At 53.6% G+C, this 24,029-nt stretch overlaps 1 protein-coding gene across 4 annotated transcripts in view; it reads left to right on the top strand.

Annotated features, from left to right (window-relative positions):
• Window positions 1–22,712, top strand: part of Llgl2 (lethal giant larvae homolog 2 (Drosophila)) — a 37,513-nt gene extending 14,801 nt beyond the window's left edge. For 2 of the 4 annotated variants that reach the window (XM_005412308.2, XM_013508660.1), the window contains exons 3-26: window positions 6,499–6,596; window positions 7,882–7,963; window positions 8,164–8,279; window positions 8,634–8,792; window positions 11,639–11,801; window positions 11,929–12,061; window positions 12,289–12,343; window positions 12,872–13,026; window positions 16,959–17,176; window positions 17,258–17,325; window positions 17,462–17,615; window positions 17,709–17,813; window positions 18,146–18,438; window positions 18,529–18,679; window positions 19,113–19,263; window positions 19,914–20,030; window positions 20,138–20,304; window positions 20,694–20,958; window positions 21,139–21,298; window positions 21,534–21,562; window positions 21,717–21,764; window positions 21,959–22,001; window positions 22,089–22,150; window positions 22,335–22,712. In XM_005412308.2, coding sequence (XP_005412365.1) covers window positions 6,499–6,596; window positions 7,882–7,963; window positions 8,164–8,279; window positions 8,634–8,792; window positions 11,639–11,801; window positions 11,929–12,061; window positions 12,289–12,343; window positions 12,872–13,026; window positions 16,959–17,176; window positions 17,258–17,325; window positions 17,462–17,615; window positions 17,709–17,813; window positions 18,146–18,438; window positions 18,529–18,679; window positions 19,113–19,263; window positions 19,914–20,030; window positions 20,138–20,304; window positions 20,694–20,958; window positions 21,139–21,298; window positions 21,534–21,562; window positions 21,717–21,764; window positions 21,959–22,001; window positions 22,089–22,150; window positions 22,335–22,345 — 3,003 coding nt within the window. In that variant the 3' untranslated portion in view covers window positions 22,346–22,712. Of the gene's footprint in view, window positions 1–6,498; window positions 6,597–7,881; window positions 7,964–8,163; window positions 8,280–8,633; window positions 8,793–11,638; window positions 11,802–11,928; window positions 12,062–12,288; window positions 12,344–12,871; window positions 13,027–16,958; window positions 17,177–17,257; window positions 17,326–17,461; window positions 17,616–17,708; window positions 17,814–18,145; window positions 18,439–18,528; window positions 18,680–19,086; window positions 19,264–19,913; window positions 20,031–20,137; window positions 20,305–20,693; window positions 20,959–21,138; window positions 21,299–21,533; window positions 21,563–21,716; window positions 21,765–21,958; window positions 22,002–22,088; window positions 22,151–22,334 lie in introns of those variants that run through there. The other 2 variants (XM_013508661.1, XM_013508662.1) reach the window with 2 other exon arrangements.
• Window positions 22,713–24,029: the final 1,317 nt, after the last annotated feature.

Consider the following 24,029-nt stretch of genomic DNA (forward strand, 5'->3'; position numbering starts at 1 on the left):
AATTTGTGATCGTGACCAGTCTCCAAACTCTCTGCCAAGGGCTGGCCGCCTTGGGACAACTCTAGTTTAGCAGCAGCCATCTGAGTGCCAGGCATCAGGAGACTGGGTGGGAGAATGGTTAGGGGCAGGGACTTAGCGTCAGACAACCTGGGTCTGGATGTGGGCTCTGCTACCTTCATACTGTGTGGCTGCGGAAACATCACATAGCTTCTCTGTGTTTCCATTTCCTTATCTGTAAGACAGGAGTCATGGCCATCCCTATATCCCGTGCTGAATGAGTTTAATTCCTTCAAATAGTGGCTCCCACAGCTGCCTTATCTTCAGGGTGACATGCGGATGGGTGTTGTCCCCACTTCACGGGTGAGGAAACTGAGACCCCCAGGGCTTGTGCAGCGTGAGCACATGCCTGAGGGCAATGGTTGGGGAGAAGGACAATCCTGTCCTCTGCTGACTGGCTGTGTGGCCTTAAGATGGCGACTTCACCTCTCTGAGCCTCAGTTTCTTCACCTGTGAAGCAATTGTTATCACATGCAGTGGTCCTGAGCCCAGTGGGAAGATAGGGAAGTCAGCCAGCAGGGCCTGTTCACTCCCGAGTGCACCTGAACTGCCACGCCCATGAGGAGACCCTGGTGTCTGTCCCCACAAGCTGCAGAGGCACTTGCCCAACCCTTCCTGGCCTGGCCTAGCCCAGCCTCCCCACCCCCACCCCCAGGCCCTGGATGGACAAACAGCCTGTTCCTGGCCAGCTGCCACTTCCCAGGGCCAGGTGGCTTGTGTTGGCTTCTGCAAGGCTGGGTCCCTGGTGTCAGGTGACAGCCACACAGGGAGGGCCAGGTTGCTGCCACCGCCAGGAATCTGAGGTGGCCACACCCAGTATCGGGCAGAGCCACCCAGCCAGCCTGGTGGGTGTGCCCTCTGTGGCCCTGGGCTGCCTCCTGGGGCTCTGGTCTCTTGTCGTTCTTCCTTTCTACCCCCTGACAAGTACCAGGGGCTCCTCAGGTCCTTTTTCCTGAACAGGGTCTTCCTAGGTGGAGGGCGGGAAGAAGGTCCCCCACGGTCTCTGACAAACAGCCCTTGCTCACTCCCTTTCCTTCCGGGGATCTGAACCCTAGTTCTGGAGCCAAGGTGAGACAGACCGCCTTTCTCTCCCATACCGGCTAGCGGCTACCGTTGCAGTTTGGCGACCCTGCAAATCTGTGCTCCCCCCCGCCCCCCTCAAAAGAGATCATTGTTCTCGTCCCTTGGCAGAGGTCACCTGAGCCAGGTAGCAGGATGGGGGAAGGGCCGGAGAGGCAGGATGCCTGGTTCTCACAGGCTTCTCCTTTGATCCAGAGCTAGAATGAGCTAGGGTCTCAGTCCCAGGGGTGGTCTGGGAATTCCATGCCACTGAGGAGCTGTGCCAGCTGTCCCAGACTGAGCCCCTCCTCCCCTTGCCCCTGATTCTGGGATCCCTCAGGCTTGCCAGTGCCCTGAAAACTGCACAGCAGGACAGCCCTGGGGCTGAGACCACCCCCCAGGCCCTGTAGGTGCCGCTTTTGAGGGTGGCCATCTGTACTCTCATGCTGGGGACCTGAACTGTTCCTAAGCCCTAGACAAGGTCACCACCCCATGGTTCTTTTTTTTGTAGATAGGGTCTCGCTATGTGGTTCAGGCTGGCTTTTGAACTATGTAGCCCAGGCTGGCCTTGACCCATAGGTGATCCTCCTGCCTCAGCCTCCTAAATGCTGGGATTACAGGCTTGTGCCACCATGCCCAGCTACCTCATGGTTCTTACGAGGGTGCTGAGGCTTAAAAGAGTTAAGCACTGGGCCGGGGGCGGGGGGTGCGGGGAACAGCAAGGATGTGAGCTGGGCACTGAGGTTCCAGGTTCAGGGACCTCTGGGCCAGGGCTGGGACTGGTGGAGTCTGCATTCCTTCCTTTCCCTGGTTTCCCTTAGACACACCCGCCTGCCCTAGGGTTGGTTTCTAGCTCTTTCTTTCACTTTGAACAATGGGCCACTTCTTTCCAAATTCAAATCCCTCTTTCCCCAGCCCCAGCAAGACTTCCTGGGCTTTTTAGACCTCTCTGCCCAGCTGGCTTACACTCATGCCCGCTCTACTGCTCACCTAGTCACCTTCTTGGGGAATCTGTAGGTCTTATTTGCATGCCTGGCCTGGGGAATCCACACTATTTACATTTGAACCCACTCACTCAGACTCTATCCAAGGAGTTACTATGGAGTTCATTGCCCTTATTTCACACTCATAGGGCCTTGGTCTCTCAGGAGCTGGAAGGGATCTGAAAGAAAAGTGAAAACCTTGGCCAGGTGTGGCGGTGCATGCCTGCAATCCCAGCACTTGGGAGGCTGAGGCAGGAGGATTGCTGCCAGTTCAAGGCTAGTCTAGGCTACAAAAGTGAGTTCACAGCCAGCCTAAACTGCATGGTGAAACCCTGTCTCAAAAAGAAAAAAGCAAGCAAACAAAAACCCCAAAGATGAGAAACTTGGTGGGAAGGCTGAGGCTCCTGGGCTGTCAGGTGGCCCTCCTGAGGCTCTTGGTGTTCAGCTCCAGAGCATCCCTGCTCAGGGCAGGCATGGGTATCAGCTCAGAGTGCAAAGTAGCTTGAAGTACTTGCTAAGCACAGAGACTGTCTGGAGGCAGGAGAGGACTGGAATCTCAGTGGGTCTGACGCAGTGCCTGTTCCGGACCATAGCAGGAAGGAGGGGATGGGAGGAAGGGGTGGCCACAGGGGCCCCAAGACCCTGCAGAAAATGAAGAATCAGTATGGGTGATTGAAGGGTGGGCCGAACTCTCTGTCTTCTGACCTGCAGCAGGGGGGACTTCGATGAGATGTTAGAATGGCCGGGGGTTGATGGGATAATGTGTGGCCTGAGAGCCCAACAAAAAGCTGCAGACTTGTTTTTTTGTTTTTTTTGTTTTTTTTTTTTTTTTGGCTTTACTTTCCTGCCCATGACCTGAGATGTTGGTCCAATAGGAATATAATATGAGCCATATATATATTTGTCTTTGTTTTGTTTTGTTTTTGGAGACAGGGTCTCACTATGTAGTTCAGGTTGGCCTTGAACTCACTGTGTAGCCCAGGTTGGCCTCAGATTCATGGCAATCCTCCTACTTCAGCCTCCTGTGTGCTGGGATTATGGGTGTGCACCATGACACCCAGACTTTTTTGTTTTTTGAGACAGGGTCCGGCCACGTAGTTCAGGCTGGTCTTAAACTCACTTTGTAGCCCAGGCTAACCCTGAACTTGAATATGAGGAAGTGATCCTCATATTCTAGCCTCCTGAGTGTTGGGATTATAGGTGTGTACCACCATACCTGAGCTAAGCCGTGTATATAATTTTATATTTTCTAGAAGCTGCATCATAAAATCTCTTAAACAATTGAAATTAACTTTAATAATAAATTGTCTGAATCCAGTATATACTTCTTTGTGTGTATGTGTGTAGGGTACTAGGGACTGAAACCAGGGACTCAGGCACATGCTAGGCAAACTCTTCCACTAATCTGTATCCCAGTTCTTTTTTAAATTTTATTTTGAGACAGAGTCACTTTAAGTTGCCCTTGCTGGCCTCAAACTTGCAATCCTCCTGCCTTAGCCTCCCAAGCAGTGGGAATGATAGGTTTCCCCCGCAACACACTCAGTTCAAAATATTATTGTTTTGACATACAGGCAATACAAAATACAAAGTCTTTGAAATATGTGTATACTTTAGATTGCTAGCACATCTCAATTCTGACGCTCTGTATTTAGAGTTTAGAAGATTTACAGTCGAAAAAGGGGATTTGAGGTTAGTCTGCCTGAGTCCAGCCCCTGTTCTTTTGGAACTCAAGTTGTACTAGACATACTTGGAAGTTGTCCAGTAACTGAATGGAACGTCCCTGCTTAAATGTAAATTAATTGAAATGAGGAAAAATGTGAAAACCAGCTCTTTGGTGGGACTAGCCACACTGCAAATGCTTTGTCTTGGCGTAGCTGTTCTGGTCAGCGCAAGGTGTGGGGCCTGCTACTGACCACTGAGCTTCTGAGGGTATGTTCCCAAGGTTCCCCCAGATTCCAGATTCCAAATTCCAGAGGCTTTTGCCCTGAGCTGCTGCTGCAGGTGGTGATGGGAAAATGGTACTTGTCTGGGGAACCTCCTGGGCTCCCATAACCTGGGGCTGGTGGAGGCCTAGCAGGGCCCCCAGGGAGCGTGTGTCACGTAGCTGATCCATTCCTTGCCCTCCTTTTCCTGGGAAATGTTTACATTCCAGACACTCAGCTATCTACCCAGGGCTTGTCCAGGCTCTGCATTTTTGACATAGCTGGACAGGGACCTGGGCAGCCTTGGGGGCTTTTGCCCCCATGGGTCCCTCCTGGCTATCCCACCCAGGTAGTCAGCCAGTTGCAGGGAAGATTGTATTCCTGACCCTACCTCCCCAATTCCATTCAGCCCAGAAGTCCCCCAGACAGGCAGTTGTTGGAACTTTCCTCCCAGGTTCAACCCTGCATGGGCCTCCTCCTGTGAACCACTGGACTGGACTGGGCTGGCAGGAGGCGGGCAGCTGTGGAGTTTCCTAAGCTATTGCGGCTGCTATCGCCAGGGGCTTATCTCTCTGCTGCTTGGAGGCCTGACAAGATGGCTAAATACAGCTGGAAGGAGAACTCTAGGCCTACAGAAGCCACCTCACTGCAGCAAGGCAGTCTCCACGTTTGAAAAAAGGAAAAGAAAGTCTCTAAAACAACTGCTTATCCCTGCTGTGCCCTCCTCTAACCTAGTTTGGCAGTATCACTGTCCCCTGGGGTGTGTGGGGGGTAGCTGATTAAGAAGCCGAACCTCTCAGCCAGGTGTGCTGGCACTTGCCTGTAATGCCTGTCTGAGAGGCTGAGGCAGGAGGATACTAAATTAGAGCCCAGCTTGGGAAGTTCAGCAGCTTAATGAGACCCTATCTCAAAATTTAAAAAAAAAAATTTTTTTTAAATGATTGGAGATGTAGCTCAGTCCAAAGGCTTTAGATTCAATCCTAGTTTTATCAGAAGAAAAAAGAAAGAGGTAAAACCTTCCCAAAGATGGTTTGCCCATCTGAATCAGGGGTGTTTACATTCATACCTTTTAACCTTTCAGCCTAAAGTTCCTGCCCTGGGACATGTGCCGCATATAATACCCAGGGTTGCAGGCAAGGATAGGCATCCAGGGGAGATTGTCAGTGTAGCTGGCAATTACAAAGGCTATGGAACCAGACTAAATGTTCAGTAACAGAGGCCCAGTGAGCCGAGGCAGTGCCACCTCTGGCTGTTTAAAAGTTGTTTGAGAACTTTTAACAACCAACCAGGTAGCTCTGAGTAGGAAACAGGTTAAAAACTACAGGTGCACAGGAACTGCAGATGTGTGTCTGTGTGGTGCGGTCTCTGTTTTTAAATGTACACACACAGGCTGAGGTGGCTCAGTGGTGGAGCGTTTTCCTAGTGTGCATGAGGCCCTGTTTAATCCCCAGCACAGGGGAAAAAATAAAAAGCCCAAGGGAAAACAATAAAATGCCACTAATTAAAAAATAAATAAGTCCAGTGTGGTGGTGCATGGCTGTAATCCCAGCTCCTCAGGAGGCTGAGGCAGGAGGATTGTAAATTTCAGCCCAGCCTAGGTAATTTAGCAATTTAACAAGTCCCTATATCAAAAAAGGGGGGTGGTGCTACTGGTGTAGCTCAGTGGTAGAGCATTTTCTTAACATGTAGAAGGGCCCTAGGTTTTATTCCCAGAACTACAAATTTAAAAAAAATTGGGGTTGGGGATTTAGCTCAGCAGCACAGTGCCTGCCTGGCAAGTGCAAGGTCGTGAGTTCAATTCCTGGTACCGAAAGAAAAACAAACCCCGCCCCCCAAAAAAATTAAAAATAAAAAAATTAATACACACACACACACACACACACGCACACACACACACGCACACACACGCATTCACAAGCACAGAAAAGACTCGAAGGATATACACTCCAAGATGTTAGCAAGACCTACTTCCCGTTGGGTTTTCTACACATTCCAGGCTTTGTACAGTGTGTACTACTTCTTTAATAAGAAATGAACCGATTCATGTGCCTGCAGCAGTGCTCCAGAAATTTCCTCTCTGGGAAGATGATTAGGACTCGGTGACAAGGGCCTTTGGGACAGAGCAGACTGGAGGTGCGGACGTCGAGATGCCCTCAGGCTATGGGGGCAGCCTGGCGGTATAATGCCACCAGGCTTCTTTCCTAAGGGACCAGTGTCTCCCACAGCAGCCCAGGGCCTCTTTGGCTATGGGGGAGTTTCCCAGCTGCCCAAGGGAGTTTCTGGAGGATGAGCTCATGGGGATGGCCGTGTGGCCTGGCTGGGCTCAGAAAAGGGCTGCGGAGTGGAGAATGAGGTGCCTTCCTGTGGACTGGCTCCTCCATCCGTCGCTGGTCCGTCCAGCACTGGGCTCAGCCATAGGGAAGCAGAGAGGACACAGGTCCTCAGGATGTGTCTGACCCACGCGGCTCTCGTTGCAGACGGTGGAGCATGGCTTCCCGCACCAGCCCAGCGCCCTGGGCTACAGCCCTTCCCTGCGCATCCTGGCCATCGGCACGCGCTCCGGAGCTGTCAAGCTGTATCCTTTCCATCTTGTCTGTCCTGGGGGCCTACGCTGTTGGAATGACAGCAGGACTAACCTGACTTCTGGCAGTGAAAATGGTTCGTTTAGGCTGGGGATGGTATAGCTGGAGGGGCTGTTTATCCCTCTTCTCTGAGGAGGAGAGGGTGGGCTTGAGACTGAGGAGTAGGGGCCTCCTTCTCACTCATAGCTGAGAGTTTCCAGATCCAGCTGTGGCAGGCAGAACAAGGGATTTCTTGTGGCCACTTTTCCTAGAGGAGAGTCGCCTGGCCTCAGTGCTGCCCTGACAGGGTGTGGGGTCCACACACCTGTTGTTTTATTTTGTTTGTTTTGCTGTATTGAGCATTTAACCCAGGACCTTCCCACTGACCTATATTCCGAGCCCTAATTAATTTTAAGGTTTTATTTTGGTTTTTATTTTTGAGCAGAGTCTTACTCTGCGGTTCAGGGTGGGCTTGAACTCACTATGGAGCCCAGGCTGGCCGTGAACTTGCAGCAATCCTCCTGCTTCAGCCTCTTGAGTGCTGGGATTACAGGTGTGCGCTACCATACCCAGTTTAGTTTGGTCTTTTGCCAGGGTATGAGACTTGGAGTCAGGTCTGTCTGGCCTATACCCCTAGGTGAGCTACAGTGAGTCCCAGCGGAGTTGGGAGCTAGGGGCCACCTTGGATCCCTCAGCAGCACCTCCTGCAGCAAAGCCCCAGTTCTGTCTTGCTGCTCTGTCACCAGAGATGGGGGAGCAGCAGGAGAGCCCAGGTTGCTGGGCTTCTGTGTACCCAGCAGGGCAGAGGCCCAGGTCCTGTTGCTGGCTCAACCTTCCCCCAGCTGGTTAATCATTGCCAGATCTCAACCATATCCTGGTTACCAGTCCCACATGCCAAGCCTCATAGGTCATGCTGGGGGAGGGCCCACCTCAGTAGCCTGTGTCTTCTCATAGGTCCCCCCGGGCTAGCTGATGGGCTGCTGCAGCTCAGACTGGGGGAAGGGGAGACGGGAGGGAACTGAGGGGGGCAGCCTAAGAGCTGCTGTAGGAGTGCTTCACTGTCTGAGGAGCTGTGCTGGGACAACTCTCCCGGGGGTTGGTTCTCTGGCTGAGCACACCTGGCCAGGGCCACCGCTGTCTCCTCCGCACCCCAGGCTCCAGAGCTGGTGTCCTGTGTCTGCGGGAGGCTGAGCCCTTCTGTGCACTTGCGCTCCTGGCCACCTAGGGCGGAAGGCCTGCTGCTCAGGGTGGTGAGGGCTGGTGTCCAGCCTTCAGATGTGTTCCTGAGCCTCCTCCTAGCTATGGTGCCCCCGGGGTTGAGTTCATGGGACTCCACCGGGAGAACAATGCTGTGCTGCAGATCGCCTTCCTGCCTGGCCAGGTGAGGGCCTGGCTTGGGGAGGGAGGCTGGAAGGGTGGCGTGGGGAGGGAGGGGTGGTCCTGGGACTGGCTGGAGGCCCACTGCCCGCCAGAGCAGCAGGGCACTTTCAGTCCTGGGGCTTTTTAATACAGTTGTCCCGGGCTGAGCCACCCCAGTAATAAGCCAGTGCATTCCTGTCCCTTGCCCCATTTCCTCCCTAGTGCAAGCTGGTCACCCTGCTGGATGACAACAGTCTGCACTTATGGAGCCTGAAGGTCAAGGGCGGAGCGTCAGAGCTGCAGGAGGATGAGAGCTTCACCCTGCGTGGCCCTCCAGGGTAAGATGAGGTCCCGCCTCTGTCTGGCACTCAGCTCTCCGGTGGGCTCATCCTCGGACGTTCCCTTGCGTCTTTGGCAGTGCTCCGTGTGTCTCTAAGCCACCGAGTCCGTGCTCAGGTACTGAGGGCGCGGGGTGCAGGACTGCACCTTCCCGCTGCCCATACCCTGTTGTGTGGAAGGATTTCGGGGACTTGTTCTAGCCTGAGATGGTCTGTACCCCCACTGAAGGCCTGCATTTCCTCGGCTGGGCCTCCTCTGGGATGGCAAGGACAGCCAGGAGTGAGGGATCCTGTCCCTGGGGCCCCTCCTGCCCAGGCAGCACCCAGCTCATGAGCAGTTGTCCTCATTGGCAGGGCTGCCCCCAGCGCCACGCGGATCACCGTGATCCTGCCTCACTCCTCGCAAGAGCTCCTCTATTTGGGCACTGAAAGCGGCAATGTGTTTGTGGTGCAGCTGCCCAGATTCCAAGTGCTGGAGGACCGGACCATCAGCTCAGATGCTGTGCTGCAAGGGTGAGCCTGCTCCTGCTAATGCCTGTGTCTGGGGCACTGTGCTGAGCTTTCGTTTGTGTGTGACCCATGTGGCTGAAAGCCTGGGCAGTCACTAGCATGGCGATTTGCTGAGGTCAGTCCTGAGGGTTTGCTTCTTGATGGTGGCAGCTGCAGTAAGTAAGGAGTCAGACTGGGTCTGGACGGGGCTTCGGGTGGCAGTGGTGGAATGCTCTGCAGTTCCGCAGGGCAGGGAGGATGCCAGGGTCTGGGTCCTGGCAAGCCAGGCTGTCCACATCTCTGAGTGACCACAAAGGCGGGCTCGCCTATGCAGGCCAGGATGTTGCTGTCTTGGGAGCATTCCTGTGTAGAGCTGGGTCCCCCAAGCACAAACCTCTGTGCCGTACCACTCGACGGGGTAGGGCAGGGGCAGCAAGCCCAAAGTCAGAGCAGAGCAGCTTGCAGGATGACCAGTGGATACAAGTGGTGCCCAGCATGGCCATGGTCTGAGGGCAGGATGGCCGGGGACCCTGCCCCTGCGCATATGGGCCACACTGGGGCTTAGCTGCACCCTGCCTATGGTTAGATGCTGGAGCTGAGTCACAGAGGGGCCTGAGTGCCTGAGAACACCCCTAGCAATCCAGCCCTTGCTCAGCTTTCCCTCTGACAGTGCCCACCTAGGTTCCTCATGACTCACTCTCTGAGAAGGTCTTGTCCTACGGGGAACATGCACATAAAGACACAGGTGTAAGGACAGTTACTATAGAGTTGTGTTAACAGCAAAAGGCTGGAAAACATGTAACTGCCTAACCTCTATATAGATATTATTTGTTCTCATTAAGAGTATCTTCTTTTTTTCTCATCCTGGGAATTGAATCTGGAGGTGATCTACTACTGAGCTATATCCCCAGCCCTTTTTATTTTTTAATTTTTAATTATGAGACAGGGTCTTGCTGAATTGCCTAGGCAGGACTCAAACTTCAGATCCTCCTGCCTCAGCCCTGTTAAGGGCTGAGATGACAGGCATATGTCACTCCTCCCAGCCCATTAATAATGTCTTGAAGAATGCCAGGCATGGTGGTACGTGCCTGTAATCTCAGCACTTGGGAGACTGAGGCAGGAGGATCGACTTGAATTTGAGGCTAGTCTAGGCTATAGAGTAAGTTCAAGGCCAACCTGGACTACACAGTGAGACCTTGTTTCAAAAAACCAAAAACCAAAACAAAACATCTTGAAGAATATTTAAACACATGAGGAAACGTCCAGTGTCTATTTGGATGGGAAAAAATAGGAGATAAGCTGGGTATGGGGGTGCATACCTGTAATACCTGCACTCAGAAGACTGAGATAGGAGGATCACTATGAGTTTGAGGCTAGTTTGTGTTATACAGCAAGAGACAGAGAAAAAAATTGTGTATACAGTTTAACTGCAGTGTTTAAATGAATGGGAAAAAAATGAGTAGAGTTGGCTGTGCAGTCTCATGCAAACAAGGCACAGTCACCACGGTCCTGCTTGCTACATAGCTTCCGTCTCCTGTTCTTCCAGATGTTCCTGTGTGTTTTTCAAAATGGCATGATTCTTGCATTACTTCTATGTAATTTAAGAGATTTAGTTTTGCCGGGTGTGGTGGTGCATGCCTGTAATACCAGCACTTGGGAGGCTGAGGCAGGGGAAGATCATTGCAAGTTCAAGACCAGCCTAGACTACAAAGTGAGCTCAAGGCCAGCCTAAACTACATAGTGAGACCCTGTCTCAAAAAGACCGGGGGAAAAAAAAAAAAAGAGAAAGAGAGATAGAGATTTAGTTTTAGCTATATAAGCAATACATTGGATTGAAATCCTCTTCAAAGTTTAACACTTTATAAGCCGGGCATGGTGGTGCTCACCTGTAATCCAAGCACTTGGGAAGCCGAGGCAGGAAGATTGGGTGTTCAAACCAACCTCAGCTACGTAGCAAGACCCTGTCTCAAAGTACCAAAGGGGAAAAAAAAAAAAACAAACTTTACAGAAGAAGCTACAGACCCCTTTGATTCCCACTGCCAAAGCTAATTCTGACTCCAGAGAGGTCAGTGCTTCTGCATCTGGTATCTGGGGTGGAGAGATTTGGCTTAGTTGGATTTGGGGCATAGAGGGTCCTCAGACTCCATGCTGTTTCCGTTTCTCATTCATCCATGGTGTTGAATGGTCCTGTGCCTTGTGTCTCAGGGTTTTCTGTGGGTTGCAGCACCAGCAGACTTCACATTAACATTCCAGGCTCAGAGAAGAAGTAAGACTCAGGGGCCAGGCTGAGTAATACAGAGTTTGTTTTGTGGGTCTTGATATTTCTTTATTATAAAGTTCCACATGGTTACAGAAATGCACTAACGATGAATGTATAATTCAGATTCTGATAGAGTGAACCTCACTGTAGGTATCCCCAGGAGACCCCACATACCCTTCCTGCTTGCACCTCCCTCAGATTCCCTCCCCACAGGGACTTTTCTGGACTTCTCCTTTCCTTTTGTTATTGTTCCCCCCCTGCAGTTATATCCTTGGTTTTGTTTTTGTTGTTCTTTGTTTGGTTGGTTGATTTGGTTTGGTTTAGCTTTGAGACAGGGTCTCACTATGTAGTTCAGGTTGACCTTGAATTTACTTTGTAGCGCAGGCTGGCCTCAAACTCACAGTGATCTTCCTGCCTCAGCTTCCCGAGTGCTGGGATTATAGGCATGCACCTGCATGCCTGGCTCATCTTGGGGATTTTTATGTACCACTGTCCTGTTCTACTTGCCACCTTTCCAGTCTGGCACGTTGAGTGCCATGTGCTGCTGTGCCCTGCCATGGCCATGCCCCCAGGGGATGGTGGCCTGGGCTCACGCCTCTCCTGTCCCCAGGCTGCCTGAGGAGGCCCGCCAGCGGCGAGTGTTTGAGATGGTAGAGGCTGTACAGGAGCACCCTCAAGACCCCAACCAGATCCTGATTGGCTACAGTCGGGGCCTGGTCATCATCTGGGACCTGCAGGGCAGCCGTGTGCTGTGCCATTTCCTCAGCAACCAGGTAGGTGGTGGCTGATGGTGGCTCTGCCAGGCCCCTCTTAGGGTATGAGAGCTTGTGCTGCAACGCAGGGGTGCAAGTGCTGGAAGCGCTGCCCAGGCTGATGTTCTTTCCTCCCTCTTTTCTGAAGCAATTGGAGAATGTCAGCTGGCAGCGGGATGGCCGCCTGATTGTCACCTGCCACTCCGATGGCAGTCATTGCCAGTGGCCCGTGTCCCATGACACCCAGCAACCAGAGCCCCTGCGCAGCTCCATGCCTTATGGTCAGTACTTCACCTGCCTGGGGGCCCAGCCCACCCTCCCCCCAGAGGCGGGCCTTCGGAATGACCAGCTCATAGCAGCCGAACTGGGCCGAGAGAGGGCCAGGGCTTAGTCTGAAATGCCACAGCAGGTTTTCTGGCTGTGAAGGAGCTGTGCCCATAGGAACTGATGTATAGCTAGGAGTGAGGGCAGCATTCAAGCTCACTTTTGTTTTTGTTTTTTTTTTAAGGTCCATTTCCTTGCAAAGCTATTACCAAAATCTTCTGGCTAACCACCAAACAGGGGTAGGTACTGGTGCTGTGTCCCCCGCTCTTTGCAGAGCTTCCAGGGAGGGTTAGAGAGACCTCTCAGGCCTCTGCTCAGGGAGACTGTGCCTCGTAAATGCTTTCAACAGGGTCTTAGATCCAGGAAGGGAGAGAAGGGCAGACGTCTCAGCAGTTCAGTTCCTCAAAATCTCTTTCCACTCTTTCCTCCCCTGCCAATCAGTGGGTTTCACAGTATTTTAGCTGCAGTCGTATTTCTTTCAACAGAATCATGCAGGGAGGCCTGATGTCAAAGCAGAAATGGCCGTAGGGACTCAGGACCCCAGGGTGGATGTGCCCCTCCCCGCAAATTCTCCTGGGCTGCTGCGGTCAGGAAGAGGTGGTGGGGTCCAGTCACTGGCTTCCTTTCCAGTGCTAGGAGGCCCAGACCCAAGGCCTTGCCACAAAGTCTGGCCACTGCCCTGTGCTCCAGGAAGTCCAGCTGCCATCCCAGCCAGTGGCTGTTCAGGTTGTGTGGAGCCCCTGCCCACCCCACTCCTGTGCCTGCAGGTTGCCCTTCACCATCTTCCAGGGTGGCATGCCACGGGCCAGCTACGGGGACCGTCACTGCATCTCCGTGGTCCACAACAGTCAGCAGACAGCCTTCGACTTCACTTCGCGTGTCATCGATTTCACTGTCCTCGCTGAGGCGGACCCTGCGGCAGGTAGGGAGCCTTGGGAGTGGGTGTGCACAGTGGGCGTGGGAGGTGAGGGGTGCTGGGTGGGTGCAGAAATAGAGGAGGCCCCTGTGTAAGCTTTTCCGAACTTGCTACTCTGGGTCCCTGGACCTCACAGTGCCTTTCCTCCTTCCTTCCTTGCTTGCTTTCTTCCTTCCTTTTCTCTCTTTTTTTTCCAGTACTAGGGGTTCTTTTTTTTTTAATGCCCAGGAACAGGGCCTTCACACTGAGCTACATCCCCAGCCCTCTTTTATTTATTTTATTTTGGTTCAAGTTCTTGCTATGTTACTTGAACTTAGCTAGACTTGAACTTGCAGTCCTCCTGCCTCAGCCTTCTAGAGTACTAGGATTACAGACGTGCAGCTCTGTCCCAGGTTCTTAGTGCCACCAAGGCCAGTGGCACCAGTCACCCCCATCTCTTCCCCCTCACCATCCAGAGCTTCATCCTGCCAGGCTGCTTCTCCTGTCTGCCCCAAGCTGTCTTTGAGGATCTCAGCCTAGTGGGGCCCATCAGTGTGCGCTGTGTGGGTGTCACCCACGTAACGCAGGCAAGAGAGTCCTGGTGTAGACAAGATGAAGCCACCTTCTGGCTAGGGTGACCATGTGGGTGACAGGCAAGACCAGCAAGGTCTGTTAAGCCAGGGAAGAGGCATCTGGGAAGAGTGATTCTCTGAAAATGTCTCTGGCCTGCCTAGGCCACGACAACCAGAGGCAGGAGGCAGGGCTGCTCAGGACAGCTTGGTCTGAGACTTCCTGGGCAAATCTGCTTTTTATTTTGTTTTGTTTTGTTTTGATTTATTTTATTTTATTTTTTTTTCATTTCATTTTATTATTTGCAGTACTGGGAATTCATTCATACATTCCCATCCCTTTTTATTTTTTTACTTTGTGACAGAGTCTCACTTCAGTTGCCCAGGCAGGACTCAAACTTTTAATTCTCCTGCCTCAGCTTCTCTCGGAGTGCTGGGAATACAGATGTGCACCACTGACTAGCTGTGTGTTCCCTTTTTTCTCAGCCTGCCTTTCCTCCTTGTACTCTGGATGTTGAAAGCAGGGCTACAGTGCTGCCTTCTTCTAACCAGTTAGAGCATGGTGGGCACAGAGCCTGGGTTCCCTGTGCTGAGTGGGTGGAAGAGGCAGGAGAAAAACTCACTGGGGGAAAAAAAGCAAAAAACAATAAACGGAGGCAGGCATGGTGGTGGATGCCTGTGACCCCAGCATTCTGGGAGGCTGAGGCAGGAGAATTAAAAGCTCAGGCCCCGCCTGAGTGATTCCACAATTTAGCAAAACTCTGGCTCAAAAAAAAAAGTCTGGGATGTAGCTCAGTGTAAAGGCTCTAGGTTTAATCCCCAGTATTAAAATTGTAAATATAAATAAAACCAATGGCATTTGCTGTGGCAGGCCACCCTCTTGTGATCCTGTTTTGTGTCCTCAACTCTCATAGTTCCAGCAGGTCAGGATACAGGTGTGTAATGAGGGATGCTCCCCTTAGGCAAGGTGTGGGCACCCAGAGTTTCCTATGTTGTTCTCCCACCTTCCATCGGGGCTGAGCGGGCTTTCCTGCGTAGTAAGTAACTACTACATGCCAGGTCCTGCCCTGGAGCAGACAAAGCCCCTGCTCTGGTGAGACTTACTCAACTGCAGAGAGATAGAGTGAACAGTTTGACAGATAGTGTCAGAGGCAAGAAAAAAGTAAGGCCAGGTGAGGAGACTAAAGTGGGGCCAGGGGACAGTGCTGATTTAGACAAGGAGGTCATCAAGCCCCTTAGATCTGTAATTAACTGAGAGGGCAGGGATGGCCCCATAAGGGACCAGTGCAGAGACTATTCATTGAAAGAGCGCTTGGCAAGAGAGCTGTGAGCAGAGGGAGGGATGGAGGGCAGAGTGACCATGGAAATGATACCAGGCACTCCAGACCATATAGTTCCATGGAGGTATAGTAGACGTGCCATGGTCTGGCCTCTGTCTATTGTTTTTTTTTTTGGTTTTTCTCTGGTACCGGGAACCGAACTCATGACCTTGTGCTTGCCAGGCAGGTGCTTTGCTGCTGAGCTAAATCCCCAGCCCCTGGCCTCTGTCTAAAGAGGGTCTAAACCAGGCGTGGTGGTGCATGCCTAGATCCCAGCACTCAGGAGGCTGAAGCAGGAAGGTTCCCTTGAATTCAAGGCCAGCCTAAAACCATCCAGTTGGAGTCTATCTCAAAAAATAAAGAGGATCTAAATAAAGAGGATCCCTGCCACGGGGGAGAGGGGAGTCTTGCACAGTGGTGGAGAAGAGAGCCCCCAAGAGCCAGGCGGGAAGTGGTGTGGCTTAGGCTGGAACGGAAGCATGGGTCTGTAAGAAGTGGCTGGGTTTGGATCATTCTTTCTGACCTTCAGCCTTGACTGGTGGTAGGTAGATCGGTAAAGGCAGGCTGGATAGCAGATGTTTTTCCCACCGTGACAAAGTGCAAATTATAGAGGCAAGGCAGCCACAGGCAGTATGTCAACACATGGGCTCATCTTTGTCCCACTGCAACCTTAGGATGAAAACAGACAGTGGGCCAGATGTGGTCCTTTGTTGACTCCTTTTCTGGGTAGAAGTTCCTGGACGGAAGAGAGGGGAACCAAGAATGGCTGAGGTATTTGGCTAGAGCTTCAGGAAGCTAGCAGAAGGCGTTCAGGTGGGTGGGGACTGAGCTTGAGGTACTGAGTGGATACCTGGGATTGTGAGCCTGGGTTCAAAGGAGAGATTTGGAGTCATCCAGGTAGCTGAAAGGCCTTGGGCCTGGATGAGGCTGCCCAGCAGTAAAGGAGACAGCACAGAAGAGCACCCTTGAAGTAACCCAGCCCCAATACACTTTGAAGCCGTGCAGGCGCGGAGGTTGATGGGGGCTGACAGGGGAAACTGAGCAGCGGGCAGGGAGGCAGGAGACCTGACAGAGGTGGGGCGAGAAGTGCTGCAAAGGGGACACCGTGGGCTGTGTGAGGCCCAGGCAGATGGAGGCACACGTGCAGCAGCAGGACTGTGGGTGACCTAGAGGAGTGCTTACTCCTGAGGACAAAAGCCTGATGGAGAGGATTCAAGAGGGAGAGGAAGTGGGCGTGGTACACACACCTCTAATTCCAGCCCCGCTAGGAAGGCTGATGCAGGAGGATGACAGTTTTGAGCCTAGCCTGGGCAGCTCAACTTAGCAAGAACCTGTCTCAGTCAATCAGGCTGGGGATGTAGTGGGCTTTTGGTTCAAGCTCTTGTGCTGGACAGAGCCTGCATGCGCTAGGAGCAGAACATGCCTGTGTGTGAGGGGCGTGCAGCCTGCTGTGGCTTTGGGAACGTACAGAAGTGTCAGCTGGGTCTCTTCTCTGGGGAGTGGTTGAAGGCCTGGGCACCGGGCTAGGTGGGGCTTGTGAGGTGGCCTGGTCTGCAGAAAAGGGCCCTGGAAGCCAGGTTCCAGCTTATCTCTGTTGATGCTGACCGTGGCCAGGCCTGAGCCAGGCAATTGCGTGTGGTGGGAACACAATGCCCCTTGGGTGGGGCGCTGAGGACCCTGCTTGCTGTTGCCTGCAGGGATACCACCAGTAGGCACATCCCGGCCAGGGCTGGGCACAGAGAATAGGAGCGAGGGAAGAGGGTCAGGCAGACATGGGTGGCCATTTCCTGGTAAGGACTGCCTTTTTTTTTTTTGGTACCGGAAATTGAACTCAGGACCTTGTGCTAGCCAGGCAGGCACTTATGCCACTGAGCTGTATCCCCAGCCCAGGACTCTGCCTTTAAGCCCTGGGTGGAGCCCAGGGTCCAGGTGGAGAATTCTGCTTAAGCAGCCAAGAATGGGTTTTCTGAGTGGGCCGATTGCCAGGCTCCCACCCTGGAGCTCTGATTCTGCAGGGCTGGACTAGGGCAAACTGCCTCCTCCTGGGCCTGAGCCTTGGCCTGTGCCCTAGCTTTCGATGACCCCTACGCCCTGGTGGTGCTGGCTGAGGAGGAACTAGTGGTGATTGACCTGAAGACAGTAGGCTGGCCCTCAGTCCAGCCACCCTACCTGGCCTCCCTGCACTGCTCGGCCATCACCTGCTCCCACCACGTGTCCAACATCCCCCTGAAGCTGTGGGAGCGCATCATCGCTGCAGGCAGCCGGCAGAATGCACACTTCTCCACCATGGTAGGTCCAGCCCCAGTGCTAGCCCTAGCCCCAGTCCACCTTGAAGCCAGGCTCTCCCACACTTTCTGTCCTTTTCTCCAGAAGTGGCCCATTGATGGTGGCACCAGCCTAGCCCCACCCCCACCCCAGAGGGACCTGCTGCTTACAGGGTAGGTGACTTTGATGCTCTTCTTCCTCATCCCGGATGGACGTGGGGGTGGGAGCAGAGCCCCGAGGTGTGTGTGTCAGTGCCCTGGGTACCCAGCTGGCGCTGCTCTGATGGGGGTAGATGGGCTGTGCCCACAGGCATGAGGACGGGACGGTACGGTTCTGGGATGCCTCTGGTGTGTGCTTGCGGCTGCTGTACAGACTCAGCACGGTGCACGTGTTCCTCACTGACACGGACGCCAGTGAGAGCCTCAACGCCCAGGGCGAGGAGGAGTGGCCCCCCCTGCGCAAGGTGAGGCCAGGGAACGGGTGGGGGGTAGGGTGTGGGGTGTGGACCGGCTGGAGCTGGCTCAGGACCACTCACAGGGCCCCTCTCCCTCTTCAGGTGGGCTCCTTTGACCCCTACAGTGATGATCCCCGGCTGGGCATCCAGAAGATCTTCCTGTGCAAGTACAGTGGCTACCTGGCTGTGGCAGGCACAGCAGGACAGGTAGCAGGCTGGGGAGGACAGTGGTTAGGTGATTTGGGGTAGCATCCGGGCCCAGGAGCTTCCTTCTCAGGACTGGGGACAGCAGGGACAGGAACCAGTCCCTGAGCACCTGCTGGAAGTATAACCCCGAGCACATTCTGTCACTCTGCTCTTCCCCATGGATGGAGGCCACTTGGTTCCAGGAGAGGGCGGCCCTAAGATGGTTCTTTGTCCTCCAGAAATGAGAACAAATTCCCTGCTTGGGCTCTGGGCCTTGGACTGGGCCCCAGGTCTTTTGTTGTCCCCTGGTGCCGGGGATTGCCTGACTTCCCTGATTCTCCCACAACCCCCAGGTGCTGGTGCTGGAGCTGAATGACGAGGCGGCAGAGCACGCTGTGCAGCAGGTAGAGGTCGACCTGCTGCAGGACCAAGAGGGTTACCGCTGGAAGGGGCATGAGCGCCTCACTGCCCGCTCAGGGCCTGTGCGCTTTGAGCCTGGCTTCCAGCCCTTCGTGTTGGTGCAGTGCCAGCCCCCGGCTGTGGTCACCTCCTTGGCTCTGCACTCTGAGTGGAGGCTTGTGGCCTTTGGCACCAGCCATGGCTTTGGGCTCTTTGATCACCAGCAGAGGCGGCAGGTCTTTGTTAAGTGAGCAAGATGATTGGGGCTAGGGTGTGAGGTTGGGGCCTTGTGAGGCCCCTCAGCACTGGCAGCACTAACAGCCTGCTATCCCTCCAGGTGCACACTGCACCCCAGTGACCAGCTAGCCTTAGAGGGTCCGCTGTCCCGTGTGAAGTCCCTCAAGAAGTCCCTGCGTCAGTCCTTCCGCCGGATGCGCCGCAGCAGAGTGTCTAACCGGAAACGCCGGCCAGCCGGTGCTCCAGGAGAGGTGAGGCCCAAGGCTGCGTTGAGCCCAGGCCAGGCCTAGGGCAGCCCCCGCCGGGACCATACAACTCTGTCCCTGGGCTCACTGGCCTACAAGTATAGGCTCTGACTATTGCACTACCCTCTGTGTAACCTTTGATATATCACTGCCTTTTGTCTCCAATTACCTAAGTGCAAAAGATAATGGTTGTAATATTTACCTTAGAGGTAAGTCCCTGGGAAATGCTGGAAGAAAAATGATTTTCTTATTTTTCTGCTGCTTTCTGTGGGAGGGCAGGCAGTCTTCCAATCAGGCACTTTCCACTTGGACATGGCCCCCTTGGACCCAGGTCAGCCTTCCCTGGAAGGATGGGCACTGAACCAGCCAGTAGTACCCTTGGGAAGGGGTGGCCTGAACCTACCTACCCTTAGGCCCAGCCCAACTCAACTCACTGCAGATGCAGGCAGCAGGCACCAAGGCAGAGCGGACAGGCCTGCAGAACATTGAGCTGGCGCCCGTACAGCGCAAGATTGAAGCCCGCTCAGCTGAGGACTCCTTCACGGGCTTTGTCCGGACACTCTACTTCGCCGATACCTACCTGAGGGACAGTGAGTGGCCAGTCTGAGATTTGGGACATAATGGACACCTCTGGCATGTGGCATTCCTGGCATGAGGGCATGTAGGAGCTGCTGGTGTCCCAGAATTCTAAGAGGGTTTGGCCCGTGTGAGCAGGGGGCAGATCAGAGCCCCCACCTGCCTGGCTCTGCCCTTCTCCAGTCTGGTTTCATATCCAGGCTCTGCCACTGTCTGGACACATGGCCTTGGACACATCACCTTATCTTGTTGGGCCTCAGCTTCCCCTCTGTGAAATGGGGGAACGATGTCTTCCTCCTAGAGTGGCCGTGAGGGTTGGGGATGACACGGTACCTGATGGACATGTAGAAGTGTCCTTTCCCTGGCCATTTCTCCCCTGTCAGGTGGGTGTGTCCATTGCTGTATGGAAGCTAGTACTGAGCTGTCCTAGATTGAGAATCATTTGTTTGTGGGACCCTGTGTAGCTGTCAGAGAGTTTACCCACCCTCCCCAGAAAGTAGTCAGGGCCCACAGCATGTCCACTTCACAGGGGCAGAAACTGAGGCTTACAGGGGTTTGTTGACTTGACTTTGGCATGGCAAGGTTGGAATGGGAACCCAGATTGCCCAGCCCCTTGGCTCTCAGAGCCAAGGGGTGCAATAGCCACACCTCTGCCTCTTGGCAGGTTCCCGCCACTGCCCCTCTCTGTGGGCTGGTACCAATGGGGGCACCGTCTATGCCTTCTCCTTGCGTGTGCCCCCTGCTGAACGGAGAATGGATGAGCTGGTGTGGGCAGAGCAGGGTAAGTGCTGGACTGGGTGAGTAGAGGGCGCTGGATCTGTCTAGGCTGAAGCAGGCTGGTGTCTCAGCCAGACCACCTGCCACAGCCACCCTCCTGCTTTTCTGTAGCCAAGGAGATCCAGCTGATGCACAGAGCACCTGTGGTGGGCATCCTGGTGCTTGATGGACACAGCATACCCCTTCCTGAGCCCCTGGAAGTGGCCCATGACCTGTCGAAGAGCCCAGACATGCAGGGAAACCACCAGCTGCTTGTGGTGTCAGAGGAGCAATTCAAGGTGTCACATGGATGGTAGCAGGGTTTCGGGGATACTCGCTGAGTTTGGCCCCTGGGCACAAAGGATGATGGCTGAGACTTGGTGTCCGAAGGGCTACAGAGGCACAAGGAGGAAGTGGAGTAGTTTTGTGTTGGGTCCCTGAGCCCCTGGCTTGGAGGGAGGAACACTGAGGCAGGACCTGAGTTTGTAGCAGGGACAGAATATCCAAACATGGAAGTTGGTGGCCTCAAGTCCTCCCAGCCCCAGTGCAGTGTCTGAGCATCCGAGAGCTGAGGGGCACTGAGACCCAGCAGGGCTCCAGCGGGCAGGGGCCTGGCGGAAGTGATGGTAACAGCAGGCAAAAGAACCACTGTCTGGCCATGGCATCACTGGCCACCCTGTGCCCCCAGGTGTTCACACTTCCCAAGGTGAGTGCCAAGCTGAAGCTGAAGCTGACGGCTCTGGAGGGCTCACGGGTGCGGCGGGTCGGTGTGGCCCACTTCGGCAGCTGTCGGGCCGAAGACTATGGGGAGCACCACCTGGCGGTTCTCACCAACCTGGGCGACATTCAGGTGGTCTCGCTGCCCCTGCTGAAGCCCCAGGTTCGGTACAGCTGCATTCGCCAGGAAGATGTCAGTGGCATTGCTTCCTGTGTCTTCACCAAATATGGCCAAGGTATGCAGGCTTATGCTTGGGCCTGTTGTGAGCAGGTCCGGATGGGTGAGGGGCTCCACACATGGCAGCCACTGGCAGGCTGGCTGGCTTTGGGGTGGGAGCTGTATCTTTAATTCCCCTAGGAGAGAAGCCCTCTCCCCAGCCATAGCCTTACCTGCTGGGCTTCTCCTCTGCCCCCAGGTTTCTACCTGATTTCACCCTCAGAGTTCGAGCGATTTTCTCTTTCCACCAAATGGCTGGTAGAGCCACGGTGTCTGGTGGATTCAGCCAAAACCAGGAACCACAGTCGCCCGAGCAATGGCAACAGCATGGGCCCTGAGAATGCTGTGGGCAGAACCAGGTAGGCAGAGCACCGCAGGCCTTTCCACAGCCTCTCCCTCCTCTGCCCTTGGTGACACACCCTGAGTGCTGCTGCTGGCTGGCCGAGGCCCGCCCCCCTGTGACGTCAGGCTCCACCCCGCACATACCCATGAGTCCTTGGCAGACTTGAGGGCACCCCTGACTCCCTGCTCGGGATGGGCCTGGACACTTGACTTGCCTCACTCTCCAGACTCTCACCATCTCTTCTCCCACAGGAACTCAGGGAGCCAGAGTGACGGAGAGGGTAAGACAGGCCTCCTGGGGCCACTGCTTGGGGCACACCGGGGCCACACTTGGAAGGGAGGGAAGGGGTCCTGGGTGAGCGGGGACAGTTTGGGTTGGGAGGAGAAACATTCTGCATAGCTGAGGGCCCGGCTGACCTGGCCTCTGCCTTCCAGAGAAGAAGCCTGGCCCTGTGATGGAGCATGCGCTGCTCAGTGACGAGCGTGAGTTGGGAGGGTGTTGAGGAGGCTGGCATCAGGGTGGGGAGGGATGTTCCTTGGGGAAGGTGGGGCTTACAAGGCCAGGGTAGAACCCAGAGACAGGAGACAGGCTGCGCAGTGCCCACGGGTAAAAGGGAGAGAAGGGCTGGTGGCTGGCCTGGTCCCTGCTCGCCTCACTGGGCCTCTTCTGCCCGCAGGAGTCCTGAAGGAGATCCAGAGCACACTGGAGGGGGACCGAGGGTAAGTCACTCAGGGGCTGACGGGGGTCTGGAGAGCACAGAGAGTGAGCGTCCTTGTAGACGGTGACTCCCTGTCTTTGCAACCCAGGAGCTATAGCAACTGGCGTTCTCACCAGGTGGCCGTGGGATGCAACCTCAGCAATGGGGGAGGTAGGACTGTGGGCACAGCTGGGGCGGGCTGGTTTCCCTGGGAGGGCAGGCGGTAGAGCCCTAGCACCCTCTTCCCCAGGGCCCTACAGGCCTTGGGGCCCACCCCAGCCCTGACACATGCCCCACGTGTCCCAGACCGTGTCTGGGCTCAGGGTGGGTGACTGAGGTGTTCCATCCTACACAGGACGGTCCTGAGTTGCTGTCTCCTTTTGACCTCACGTAGCGAAGTGAGCAGGACAGGCATCCACACACACTACTGAGGGCCCTTCCTCCGGGCTTGCCCCAGCTGGAGAGGCCCACGCACTCGGTCAGGCCAGTGGCTGGGAGTCCAGGGCCGCCCTCTGCTGCTGCACCCAGTCTCCAGCCTCCAGACTCCGGAGAGGACAGACCTGCGCTGGGGCTGCGCCTCCTGGGCCTGGTCTGTCTCAGTCCTTTGTCAATGTTGCACAGTTTTTATCCCCTCCTCCTCCCCATTTTTGTAGTGGGCTGGGTTTTAAATTATAAATTTTAATTGCCTCTGGGTGAAACAGAGTTTTTAATAAACACCTTATTACCTCTTCACTGGACTGGTCCAAGGAATTTTAATTTTTCACCCGTGCAGGAATTGTGCATATAAATAGAAAGTCATAGTAAGGCCTTACCTTCCTCTATGTCTGTCCCCATGGCCAGGGTGGTGCCCAGAATTAGCTTTTTTAAGTATTCGAAGTGGGGCAGACTGCTTATTTGTGCCTGGACATAAGTGCACCTTCTGCCTTTGAGACTGAGGGGCAAGTGTGAACCATCCTGAGTCTGACGTGTCTACCCAGAGAGCTGGATAACCCCTGGCCCCAGCATGTAGAGACATGTGGCGTTTGACTGAATTTAAAGGGGTGGACAGCTCATTTTATCCAGTGAGTAAACTAACAAACACAAACAGACAAGTGACATGAACTTTCCGGCCAAGAGACCAAGAACTGAAGATACTGGTGATAAAGCAGGCACCGTGAATCTGAAGACTATGGTAGAGCCAGCGTTCAGGGCCCACAGGTGCTTTATAGCTACCACAATGGTCTGGCTGATCAGATTGAACAAGAATTTAAAAACAAGTAGGCACAGTGGTCCACATCTATAGTCCCAGCTACTCAGGAGATGAAGGCAGGAGGAGTGTTTGAGCCCAGGAGTTTGAGACCAGCCTGGGCAACATAGCAAGACCTCTTTCAAAAAAAAAAAGTTGAAAACATGAAAGCACTTTTTTTTTTTAAGTACAGGTTTGCAGTATATGCATTTTGCAGTCATCTTTGGGAGCTGCCACATGTACATAATACAACTTGTTTCTTCTTTTAAACCATGAAGCCTCTTTAAATAGATCTCCTTCCATGCTCACTAATGACAAGCTTTGCCTAAGTACTCTTTGCTGTAGCCTGTGGAGCATAAGACTATTTTTGTCATCAAGGTGCATAAATGTGGGTCTATCAGACCATGTTTATTCTTTAGAATGTTTCTATTGATGAATTATTAATTTTAATAATTTTAGAGTTAATTATTAGTTTTATTAAACAATGAGTACCTAAAAGAAAAAAAACCCCACAAAAATAAAGTACTGCATTTTTAATATTTATTGAATGTATAAAATATCAGAATTTTCAACATCAACTGGCTTTTGGTGTACAAAGTTTTAAAAAGGACATCAAAAATAATTTCCTATAGGAACTACAATAAAAATACCAATGGCACTGTATGAAAAAAAGTCCTGAATTATCACACCTAAGGCAGTCTGCACACATGACAACAGCATACATACGCATTCCTTACAGTGACAGCATGTGTCTTTTGCTTTCCTGGCCTTTTTGTAGGACGTACTTGACATCTTCAGTGGTCTTGCTGTTTTGTCAGGAGGTTC

The sequence above is a fragment of the Chinchilla lanigera genome, unplaced genomic scaffold (assembly GCF_000276665.1).
Source record: "Chinchilla lanigera isolate Chin_1 unplaced genomic scaffold, ChiLan1.0 scaffold00152, whole genome shotgun sequence".
Lineage (NCBI taxonomy): Eukaryota > Metazoa > Chordata > Mammalia > Rodentia > Chinchillidae > Chinchilla > Chinchilla lanigera.